The sequence below is a fragment of the Chrysochloris asiatica genome, unplaced genomic scaffold (genome assembly GCF_000296735.1).
Source record: "Chrysochloris asiatica unplaced genomic scaffold, ChrAsi1.0 scaffold00245, whole genome shotgun sequence".
Taxonomy (NCBI): Eukaryota; Metazoa; Chordata; class Mammalia; order Afrosoricida; family Chrysochloridae; genus Chrysochloris; species Chrysochloris asiatica.
Window position 1 is genome coordinate 590443 of NW_006408763.1, and position 12822 is coordinate 603264.

Below are 12822 nucleotides of genomic sequence, written 5' to 3' on the forward strand. Positions count from 1 at the left end.
AAGTGGCAGCATCGATGGACTCAAGTGTGGCAACAATAGTGAGGTTGGCCCAGGATCAGGCAGTGTTTCGTTCTGCTGTGCATAAGGTTGCTATGAGTCGGTACAATGGCCCTAACAGCAACAACATTAATTTCATATTTTTAAAGTGCTTCCATATTTTCCATTATCTTCTCCTTATATCTCTATAAATAAAGATATTCACTATGGAAACTTTACATGTTAGCAAAAAAAAGAAAACTTATATCACTGGCAAACCATCACTGACAAAACTACTAATTAAACACAATGAAGTTTTCCCATGCATATCCTTCCAGTCTTTTTTTATTTTCATATAAACATAATTTTATGGTTTTGTTTTTTTTTAATTTAAAACGTATTCATTTTCTATCAAGTTTTTTTTTCCTCACTTAGCATCATTTGCATGTAATTTCCATATCTTTAATATTCTTTATTAAAGAATTATGGTCTAAAAATGACTATTATGGTCACAAAATAGTACACCATATGGCCGCCTTCCTTTTATATGTATGGACTATTGCTGAATATTTGCTCTTGTTCTCTTCCTTTATTTTTCACTTCTAGAATATTGTTTTAAATCTTTTAAATAGGAATCCTCACAGGAAAAGACAGATGTAGAAGATGTATTTTTCTTTTCTCTCTAGAGGCTTTCAACAACTTTGATGAGTCCAAACTTCTGGAAGGGTTAAGCAGTAGAAAGTCTGGCTAGCAGAATTAAACTATGATCTCCACAGCATGAGGCAGGCCAGAGCAGTCCTGCACCTATCCCACAGGACTGCCGGTACTATTACACTCTACTCACCTGCAGCGCCTCTTCCGTTCCCCACAGCCACCAGGACACGGACCGACTTCTTTCTCCCCTCTTTTGCTGTCATATTGAACACATTTCTTACCTAAAGGACAAAATGTCTCATAAATATACTTTAATAAAATTAGAGAGTGAGGAATAGGAAGAACCTGACTTACCCACTCATAAACACACACACACACTCATCCTCATACTCCACAAGCACAAATACTGAAGATTCTATAGAGGAAACCTCTCTAGGGCTTGTTTCTTTAGGAGTAAAACAGAAATAAGACTTTCTAGCCCAATTTCACATAGTTGTTAAAAAGTTCAACTGAGATCATTTTTAAAAGGATTTGAAACTACACAACTTAATATACCCTAGCTACACGGGCTAGTCAATGTCTGGTTCTGTTATACATAAGGCCACTCACAGAGTCATAACTGACTCAACAGGACCTAACAACATAAAACCCAACAAACCCAATGAATGTACCATAAAGTACACGACTACTACCTGTACTGGGACCAGAGTCCGCCCCATGTATTTCTGCTCTACCCTTGCTCCTGCCTAACCTTTTCCCATTACTATTTTGACTTGAAAGTATTATCAATTTTTATAAAATATCTGGTTTGTTGGCTGCTCTTTTCAAATCAGCACTCATATTTAAAAGTCTGTCTTAGTTATCTTATTGTTATTAAGTGTCATTGAGTCAGTTCCTACTCATAGTGACGCTGTATAGGGTTTCCAAGGAACAGCTGGTGGGGTTGAACCACAGGTCTTGTGGTTAGCAGTACCGTGCTTATCCGACAACATCATACCAGCACTCCTTAGCAGTACAGTGCTTATCCGACAACATCACACCAGCACTCCTTTAGTCTTCTAGTGCTACTGTAACAAAAATAGCCAAGTAGGTGGCTTTAACAGACCTCAACTTGCTCAGTTTTATTGTTGTTGTTAGGTACCATCAAATTGGTTCTGACTCATAGTGACCCTGAGCACAACAGAACAAACACTGCCCAGTCCTGTGCCATCCTCACAATTATTGTTATGTGTGAGCCCATTGTTGCTGCCATTGTGTCAATTCTCTCATCGGGGTCTGCCTCTTTTTCACTGATGCTCCACTTTGCCAGGCGGATGCTCCACTTTTTCTTTCTCCAAGGGCAGGTCTCTCCAAGCAACATGTCCAAAGTATAAAAGACAAAGGCTCACCACTTTCACTTCTAAGGAGCATTCTGGTTGTACTTTCAAACAGACTGTTGGTTCTTCCGGCAGTCCAGAGTACAGTTAACATTCTTCTCTAACACCATACTTCAAATGCATTCATTCTTCTATGATTTTCCATATTCATTTTCCAACTTTCACATGCATATGACATCTTTGCTCTTGAACACTTTACAGGTCTTGTGCAGCAGATTTGCCTAGTACAATAAGTCTTCTGATTTCTTGACTGCTGCTTCCATGAACACTGATTGTGGAGCCAAGAAAAACGAAATCTTTGAAAATTTTCATCTTTTCTCCATTTACCAGATGTTATTTATTGGTCCAGTGGTGAGGATTTTTTTTTTCTTTCTTTCTTCATGCTGTCTTTTTTTTTTTTTTAAATTAAATAAATGTTTTACTGTGTATTGTGTGATAGTTTACATGGGGGAACATTAGTTTTACATTCATTCTATCATACATCATTTCATTGCCATAGTTACCATCCCGTCTAGGCATCATCACCCAAGCAAAGGGTATACCCTGCAAGCCCGCCCCCACCCCCCACGGTCCTCAGCACACAGTCCCTTTCCCTCTCTGGATCTCAAGTCCCTAGCCACTCCATCTCTTCACGTCATCCTGTCTCCATCTCAGGCCTCACTGCTTCTCTGGGTGGGGTCCCGCTCTCCGCTCTTCTCCAGTGAAGGTCCCAGGGCCCTCCGCTCCTAGACTGAAAGATTAATCACTCCCTTCCTTGCTATAAAATATCTGCCTTTACATTTCCAGTCCTCACAATCAGTCCCGATAACAATTATTCACCCTTGCATCACAAGAGACCCATCTGCATTTCTTTTCATCAGCCTTTCCTAGACAGGTTGGATACTATTCACTGGAGACTCTACCATCCTTCCCGCCCAGTCACTTTAGGTTCCCACTTGAAAGCTTGTAAGCCAGTCACTTCTTACCTTTGTATCCCTCCCCCCATTTTGGGTAGCCAATGTTCAAGTTGCCCATCCCTATCTACTCTTTGTGCGGAAGGGGTGGGAATAATTCTTGGAGCAGGTATTTGTTTCCTCCTTTGAGCTACTGCATTTATAGGTGCAGGTCAAGATTATCAAGTTGTATCAGATGACACTTTTTTTGTTGTTTTTCCCCTCTTCTTTCCTCTTCAGGTTGAGCTCTGTTCATCCAGTCATTGAAGCCAGGTCAAGTGGGTATCATCTGCAAGTGTGGGTGTTCTTGCGTCTGTCCGCCCTCTTCTTATCAGCTGGTAGGTTTGCTCTCCACTCTAGTCCTCTGTGGCTGTGTCACTGACTCTGAGCCCATGAGTCCCCGGGTCTTGCCTCTCTGTTGGCCGACCAGGTCTCCACCCGGGTGGTGAGGACTTTTTTTGTTTTCTTTACTTTGAAGTGCAATCCATACTGAAGGCTGTAATCTTTGATCTTCATCAGTAAGTATTCCAAGTCCTCTTCACTTCTAGCAAGCAAGATTGTGTTATATGCTTATCAGTTTGTTAATGAGTCTTCCTCCAATTCTGATGCCATGTTCTTCTTCATATAATCCAACTTCTCAGATTATTTGCTCAGCATACAGATAGAACAAGTATGATGAAATGACACAATCCTGGGACACACCTTTATTGATTTTCTCAGGAGACCAAGAGTCTGAATTCAGAGAACTGGCTCTAGGTAAAGATTTTCTCTCTTTCAGTTCTGGCAGTAAGTAGGCCTTTTTCTCTTTGAGCTACCACTCTTGGCATGTCTCTTCCCACATCTCTGCTTGTTTCACTTGCTTGCTTGGTCTTTTATATCTCAAAAGAGACTGACTCAAGACTCACCCTGCACTTAAGGACAACACACTAAGCTAGTCACATAATGTAACAAAGAAAGTCCATGCCCAAATAGGATTAAAACCACAAGGACAAAGATTAGTATTCAAACACATTTTTGGAAGACACAATTCAAATCATAACAAAGGACTAGTGAACTCCTTATAAGGCAACTGGTGCTCTGATTCATGGATGTCCTCCCCAATACAATGGGGTCAAAGGAAAAGGGAACTGTCCTATAGAGTTCATTCCTATAACCTTACAGGAGTTCGCCCACATATAGAGGAATTCTTCACAGTGATTACCTTCCAAAAAGTACAAACTGAGATGCAGAAGCCATAAAATAATTGCAAATGTATTTAAAATTCTGTTAATGCAATTGATACTGAAGTAGTAGTATACATATTCTCAGAGAACAACTCACAAACTCAACAAAGGACTGTTTTATATGGCCCCTGAGTAGTGTAAATGGTTAAACACTTAACTATCAATCGAAATGTTGGTGGTTCAAACCCAACCAGAGGCACCTCAAAATAGAAGGTGTAGCGATCTACTTCAAAAAGGGCACAGCCTCGAAAATCCATGGAACACAGTTCTGCTCTATACACATGGGTTGCCATGAATTGGGATCCAGTCTACGTCAATGGTTTGCCTTTGGTTTTAGCTCTACTATTGACTACTTCAGAGATTGTCCTAAAAGGCATGACCGATGACTGATATGTACTGATACAGGTTTCAGTGTGAGGCCCTGCATGCAGATCAACAGCTGGACACTCACAGCAACTCCAACCAGCCTGCTCCTATCCCGTGGCTCCTCCCAATCACTGTTCCCTTCATTGAGTACTAAGTGCAGCTGGGTTGCAACTCAATAATAGATTTCTAGTGTTCCTTTTGCTTTAGAAAAGATGAAATTTAAATGTAATCTCAAATTCTATTAACACTACCACCCACAGTTGCCTTGTCTTGAGTCCTCAATTTAATAGCTCCCACGACCCCAAACAGGGTGGCAATCAGAGCCAATGTCAAGAAATTAAAGCTTCCCTTTGTCCTTACCCAAACCAGCTCTATCTCAGAAAAAGTCATGAAGCAAAAGCATTTCCTTATAACTCCACTAACACCAACCTTACAACCACACCCTGCCACCAAGTACATCCAAAGGCTTACCCAGGTATTAAAGTCAGTATACCTCACCTCATACCATGACTGAACCTGGAGGACATTATGCTGAGTGAAATTAGTCAATCACAAAAGGACAAATGTTATATGACACCACTATTGTTAAAATTCAAGAAAAGATTTTCATGCTAAAAGAAACATTCTTTGATGATTACCAGGGGTGGGAGGGAAGGGAAAGTAATTCACTAGTTAGAGTGTAGACACAGGGTGACAGGAAGGGCAATATATAAGAACAGAGAGGCTGATGGAAGCATGATGAAGGTATGCAAGGTTTAAAGGGGATAGAGGTAACTAGTGCTATATATACACAACCCTGGAACAACAGCACTTTGCGGATAGACACGTGGACAAATAAATACACAGGCCGAACTGGTATGGGGGGAAGAATGAGAGTTTATGTACAAATATAGAAAAGTTTGACAGAGGATATTTGTATCTGGGTATTTACCTTCTCTGCAAACACACCTATGAATGTGGTGGACCATACAAGAAGCAAAAGGATGAAACCTTCCTAGATATTATCAAACATCTTAAAGCAATGAGTTGCTGGGCCTAGGGCCTCAGGACCATAGTCTCAGGGGACACCGTGGTCAATTGGCATAACATAGTCCACAAAGACAATGTTCTACATCCTACTTTGGTGAGGAGCACCTGGAATCTTAAAAGCTCATGAGCGGCCATCTAAGGTGCAACTATTTGGCTCTCCATGTGCGGAAGAAGGAAGAGTGATGAAAATTGAAGATGCCTGGAATCAGCTAGTCCCATGGACCAATGGAGCAGGTGAGCATCAGTCATCGTGACTCTGAGACCACAAGAACCAGATGGGTGCATGGCTGCCATTACCAACGACTCTGAAAGGGATCACATTACATGGTCCTGCATAGAATGGGAGAAAACATGGGACAAAACTCAAAATTGTAATAAAAAGACCGGGCTTACTGATCAGAAAGAGACTAGAGGAACCCCAGACCATGGCCCTCAACCACCTTTCAGGTCTGGAATGGAAACTCTAGTGAAGTCTGCCCACCATGGAATGGTGAATCATTCAAAATCAGAAGGGCAACATTTATCTAAGGACAAAGCTGAGAGAGATGGGAAGGTGGGTAGCCTGGAAATAGGAAGATCAGGGAGGAAGTGGGATCACTGTTGTTACAGGGAGGGGATTGCAATCATTGAGATGAAACAAAGTTTGTAGTTTGTTGAATGTAAAACCGAATTTGCAATAAAATGTTAAACAAACAAACAAACAAAAAAGTCAGTATACCTACCTCTAGTATCCTGGTATCAAAATCGTCATACATTTCTGTAGGGCAAAGAGAAATCAATATGTGGATAAAAAGTGTCCGCACAATTAACTTATGAAAGCATTTTCAACACAGGCACCATCACAGACTTTTAAGCAAGAAAGATCCTCAGCTCTCTGGCTGCCACTCCCTAGGCCACGCCCTGGTTCCCCAGCAGTATCAGAGACTGTTCCCCCACCAAATTAATCCACTCAGCACTTGCGTCGCTGGCTGCATCCTGCCGCCCCTCCAGCTCTCCCACTCAATGACTCCCAAGACACCAGTTCTGGAACTCCTCGGCACCTCCAGACCCTCTGCCATCGCTATCCTCTACACCACCCGCCCCTCCAGTGTTCATGTCCTCTCCCACTCAGTACAGCAGTTCCACCAGATCTGGCAAATGCCCTCATTTCCCTTACCCTTCTGTCTCAGCACCACACTATCCAGGCCTGCTGCAGAGAAGTCAAAGCATGGTACTACTAAAAATTCATGGTCTCCAACTCAACCAAGTCCTCTCTGTGGTCTGCTGGCATTTTATGTTTATTTAGGGTCCTGGCAGTTAGTGGTTATGCACTGGACTGCTAAATTAAGGTCAGCTGTTCAAATCTGTTAGCTGCTCCACAGGAGAAAGATGAAGTTTTCTACTCTGGTAAAGATTTACAGCCTTGGAAACCCTGTACAGGGTCGCTGAGTCAGAACCGACTCCAAAGCACATGACCACCACCACCAGGGCTTTCGACTAACAAAGATTTAGCAGCTAAATAAACGCTCTCTCCATTTTGTTTGCTTGCTTCTTACCTTTTTGTTACAGAAAATGTCAGTTATATACAGTATAAAACAGAGAACAATGGAACGAATGCCTATGTTCCCGTTATCCAGCTTCAACAACCATCAACTACAGTCAGTCTTCTACCCTCCAAACTCTAGCCAACTCTCCCGCACTGGAAAATCCATAAGTCAGTCTCAGGAAGTTCAACGTTTCATCAAGAAATACCGATGGCCATGTTCATCACCACCCCAACCCCACTTTCTACAGATGACACCATCTCCTCAAAGACTAACTACAACAGTCAGAGGGAGATACCAACCTTTTCACTACCTGCCTAGCTTTTCACTACCGACAATAGAAGCTCACTTGAATCTGAACCCTGCCCTTTCTTCTTCTGTTACAAGTCATCTACGAGGGGGTTTCAAAACGTTCATGGAAAAAAATCCATTGTCTTTAAATTCATTTTTCCAAGAACTTTTTGAGTCCCCTCATATTTACCTAGACTAGATGTAGACCTTCCTTCAGGATCTTCATTTGTGGATTCTGTTTCCTCTCTTGTACACTACCATACCCTCCTAACGGAAATATTCTGCTCAGTTCAATGCCTGCTTATCTGGATCTCTCCCTCTCAGTCGCTCACCTCCATAAGCCACACTCATGTCTACTCCACATTACCCAATGATGGAAAGGAGTTTTTCAGATGATGTTTTTCCTTCTTTATAAACTGGCATTGGGGAAGGCTCTCTTTTCTAAATTGGCCTAAACAGTATTATTAATTTTTGTTTCATGTGTTCATTTGGGAGTTTTAATGACAAGTATCTAGTTTGCTGTTTCAAAACCGCACTCTAGGCTATGTTGTTCCATAGGTACCTCTATGGCTGATTGTGTTTGTGAAACACAATACCCTGTAGGTGGCTCACAGAGACACATGACACACACAACCGTACTAAAGGCACTAAGGCACCACATCATACAGACACCAGGAACCCATCCTACTTGTAGAAGGCTTCTTGGTTATAGGTCACTAGTGTTTCATAAAATACAGTGAGATAATAATGTGATTTATTATTTTAAAGACATTCATATCCTTTTTGGAATAAAGCAATGTAAGCAGACAAATAAATAAAGTCATTCCAAGGAATTTTGAAATGTACACTCTTTCATAAAAGCAAGGAAAACCAAGACTCTCCTACCTCCATTGGGACCGGGGTCAGGGGTGCCAAGACTGACGCCTCCCCAAGTGTTTCCGCTCCATCCTCGTTCCCGTTTAACCTTAATTTTCTTTCTCCGTTCCCACTCTTCTCTCTGTTGGATTATGTCGGCCTCCACTTTCTCCTGCTCTTCCTTACTTCTTTGAGCAATAGTCTGCACTGCTCCGTTTCTCATAAGAGGGAGATTCAGACCAGGCCAGAGGAAACCAGAACGTCCTAAATGAAGGTTAAAAACATAAACAGATATTTTTAAACATTTTTTTCTCTTGATGTGTTAAAATATCAAGTAATGTATGTACCAGGGGACTTCAAAAAGTTCATGGGTAAATTCCATTTATTTTTCGATTCTATCTTCCCCCAGACTATTAGAAGCCTATTGGTATACATAAAAGCACACAGCTAGCAGATCATAAACTGACCTGGCAGGCCACTTGGCACCATCTATTATGACTTTACATGTACATACCTCAAGAGCTATGAATTCACGTCATGTCGTTATCTAGAGCAACACTCTCATACAGACACAAGGCATGCATGTACTTGGACAAGGCCATCCACTGAAGCACCATTTGCAAAGGCAGGAAAATAGGAACAACTGAAACGTCCAGCAACAGTGAAGTGGCTAAGTGAACTCTGGCATACCCATCTTATGAAATATTCCATGCTAAATATTTAAAAATAAAAAAATAAAAGGAAGCAGTTCTATCAGTACTGAAGTTTAACAAGTTCCAAGAACTATTACTGAATACGTAAACTGCAAAACCATATTTGCCATATGATCTACTGTAATTGTTTTTAAAAAGAATGAAACACATGCTTCTTCCAGGGTGTTTATGTATACTAAAGCACTAAAAAAAGGTCTGGATGAAATATACCAAAATAGGATCTGCAGTTTCTTCCATGGAAACAGCTGGTACTGGGGGAAGGGGGGGGTGGGCAGCATCAAGGGGACTTTGAGTTTCTCTGTAATCTTTAAAGGAATACACACAATATTCTTTGAGTTTCTCTGTAAATCCTTAAAGGTATATACACAATATTCTTACAATGTTTTATACACAGGGTGATTCAAGTACATTATTCTATTGTGATTCTTTTAAAATCACAAAAATAAACAATCATGGGTTCCAGAGGCAGGCATCTAAGCACCGCAGGACAATTCCAGTCCACTACTTGTTTATGTAAATCAAGTTTTACTGGAGCACATAAAGATGGTCATTTGATTATGTATTATCAATGGCTGATTTTGTACTATAATAGCAGATAAGCACTGGACTGCAAGCCACACAGTCCACAGTTCGAGCCCCCTCCAGCTACTCCTCAGGAGAAAGATGAGGCTGTCTGCTCCACAGAAGATTTAAGGCCTCAGAAACCCTATACAGGTTCACTATGAATAGGAACCTACTCCAAGCGACTTAACAACAACATTTGATTCACAGAGCTGAAAACATTTATGATTTGACCCTTTGCAGAAAGCCTGTCAAACCTTCATGTACACCATGTTCTATAATTGAACGATAAGCTCTGAGGGAAGGAAGTGTCACAGCAGATCACACACTAGGGACATTAAATGCTTGATGAATGAATATGGGATTTTTCCCCTCCACTATCCTAGGCCAGTAAGGATCTGCTGGACTCGACCTAGTGCCCTTTGTGAGAAATGCTTTGACATGTATAAAATATCTAAAAACCCTAGGTGGGGACGGGGTGTTAAAAAACATTTTAGTTGTTTTTATAAATAAATTTACCTTCACCAATGATCTGGCCCCTGTTCAAATCCTTTCTCCTCTTTTTCTTAGCTCTTTTGCCTCTTCCTTTTCTTGCTCCAGCACCAGTCTCTGCTAACGCACCTTTCCATAGCTCATCTGCTGTCACTGTAAGCAAAGGAGATTTTTTTTTATAATATTCCTTTAAAAAAAGTTTTTAAGCACTCAACCTCAAGGTCAGTTTGAACCACAAAGTCGGTTTGAACCACAATGATGTATGGTCTCCAGTTGAAAACAAAGAAGAGATCATTTTCACCAACATCACTGAGTCATCAAAAGCAAAATTAAACAATTTCTTCTATACATCACATGGCTACCATTGAAAAGCCCAAAAGGAGATAATTCTGTTACTTTCACAAAGTATGGCTTTATCATGCAAAAGTCAATCAACATTTAATTCTCAGTACCATTTCATCATTGATATTGATCTCTTTCTGGCCCTCTTGCCTCCATGATAGTCACTGAGACAGTCAATAGCTTTCCCTCATAAATACAGGTGTTTTAGTCCAAACAAGAACCAACATTTCAATCTGCACCAGTAAATCTTAAGAATCTGGACTATTTTTTCCTATTATTCTGTAAATGCCGTAATGATTATAATCTCTCTGTAGATTCTTCAAATAAGGTACTAAAATTCTCCTTCAAATCTAGTTCAGGTCTAACCAATAAGCAGAAAAGAATAAATATTTAAGGGTAGGATAGTTAATACTCGTGTGTATTTCTTTAATTATGTACAAACGCTGATGCCACTGATTTGTTTCCATTTGTGAATTTCCAGAATCCTAAACTCTTTTTCTGTCATGTATTTCAATCAATACTCTCCCCTCTGTACTAGATGAAAGTGTGCTGGTTGTGCTTGGCTGCTAACTAAAAGGTTGGCAGCAGAAAAGACGCAGCAATCTGCATTCATCAAGACTTAAACTTTGGAAACCCCATGGGGCAGTTCCATTCTGTCCTCTCCAGTTACTCTAAGTTGGAATTGACTTGATAGCAAGCTATGGGTTTGGTTTTGGGAGTTTGTATTAGTGTAATATTTTCAGTCCTTACTTAACCATCATTGAATTTTATTGGTGCAACTATACTGTTTATTAGATTTAAATGATGTCTTCTCTAAGACTTCTAATCTTACACAGTGCCATCAGTTTATTTTATAACTAGTTCTGTACCATTATCAATTTCTTAACAAAGACTCATCACTCACTCACATAAATACCATACTAGTCAAAAATCTAAGATACATAAATCTACATACCTGGGCACTAAACATACAAAGAGGCTTCAAAAAGCTTGTGAAAAAAATTCCAATTATACAAGGCTGTAATTTTTATGGGAGCAGAAAGCCTCATCTTTTTCTCACAGAACAGCTGGTAGTTCCGAACTGCTGACCTTGAGGTTAGCAGTCCAATTTGTAACCACTTCGCTATCAGAGTTCCTTACATATATGTATATATATGCATATATGTATATATGTAAGTGTGTATGTACATATAGATACAAAGATAAATGTTGTTGTTAAGTACCGTCGAGTCAATTCTGACTCACAGCAACTTACAAGGGTGTCTGAGGAGCAGCTGGTAGGTTTTAACTGTCTACCTTTTGGTTAGCAATCTAGTGCTTATCCACATGCACTATATGGAGTCCAGGTGTGGTGCTATAGGATAAACACAAGGTTGGTTTGAACCACAAGGTCGGCAGTTCCAACTCACCTCAGAAGCCCTATACAGGGTCGCTATGACTCAGACCCAACTCGATGGTACTTACCAACAACAACACAACATATATATATATATATATATATGTAGAGTCCTGGTATGGAACTCTATACTAAGCACAAGACTGCTAACCTCAATGGAAATGCTATACATGTCACTAAGAGTGACCTGATGGCAATTAACAACAGTGTATGCATGTTTATACACATACACACACGGGTCTATGTGTATGTGTATATATATATATATATATATATATATATATATATATATATATATATATATATATATATACACACACACACACACACACACACACATCAGAAAGCACAACCAAACGCACTGCTATCGAGCCAATTCCCGAATTCCCGCTCTGAGTGACCCTTCGTAAACTTCCCAAGTCTGTAAATCTTGACAGGAACAGAACGCCTCCTCCTGCTCCTATGGAGCAGCCAGTGGAGTCAGCCTGCTATGGCTTGCAGACCAACAGGTAGCCCACTACACCACCATGGCTCCTGAATACTTATAGGAAAAGCACTGGACAGCAAAACATAAGGTCAGTGGTTCAAGTTCACCAGCCACTCCATGGGAGAAAGATGAAGCCTTCTCTTCTCCCCAAAGGTTTATGCCTCAGAACCCCATTTAGGGTCCCTATGAGTCAGACCTGTTTCAATGGCACTTGACAACAATATACATATACACACATAACACACACACAAGGGATACATGAAAAAAATGGAATGAAAAGATAATGGTATTTTGCCATGAACTTTTTGAAGGCACCTCATGTGTACATAAAGATGTATGTGTGTCATGAAATATCAATCCTTAAAGAAAAAAAAATTATATATATATCAGTATCAATTCTATCCCCTCAGTATACAGACAGGGTAGATAAGGACAGGCAACTTAAATGTTGTTGTTGTCAGGTGCCATCGAGTCGGAACCGACTCATAGCGACCCCATGCACAGCAGAACTAAACAATGTCCAATCCTGGGCCAACCGCACTACCGCCGCCACACTTGACGCCATCAATGATGTCACCTGGCTGATCCATCTCGTTGGGGGTCTTC

The 12822-nt window shown here is 40.6% G+C and overlaps 1 protein-coding gene across 1 annotated transcript in view; it reads right to left on the reverse strand.

Annotated features, from left to right (window-relative positions):
- Positions 1 to 12822, reverse strand: part of MRPS5 (mitochondrial ribosomal protein S5) — a 28918-nt gene that overhangs the window by 11316 nt on the left and 4780 nt on the right. Inside the window, exons 2-5 of the mRNA XM_006873546.1 lie at positions 10019 to 10144; positions 8256 to 8489; positions 6279 to 6313; positions 821 to 911 (exon numbers count right to left, since the gene is read on the reverse strand). Of these exons, the coding sequence (XP_006873608.1) occupies positions 821 to 911; positions 6279 to 6313; positions 8256 to 8489; positions 10019 to 10144 (486 nt within the window). The remainder of the gene's footprint in view (positions 1 to 820; positions 912 to 6278; positions 6314 to 8255; positions 8490 to 10018; positions 10145 to 12822) is intronic.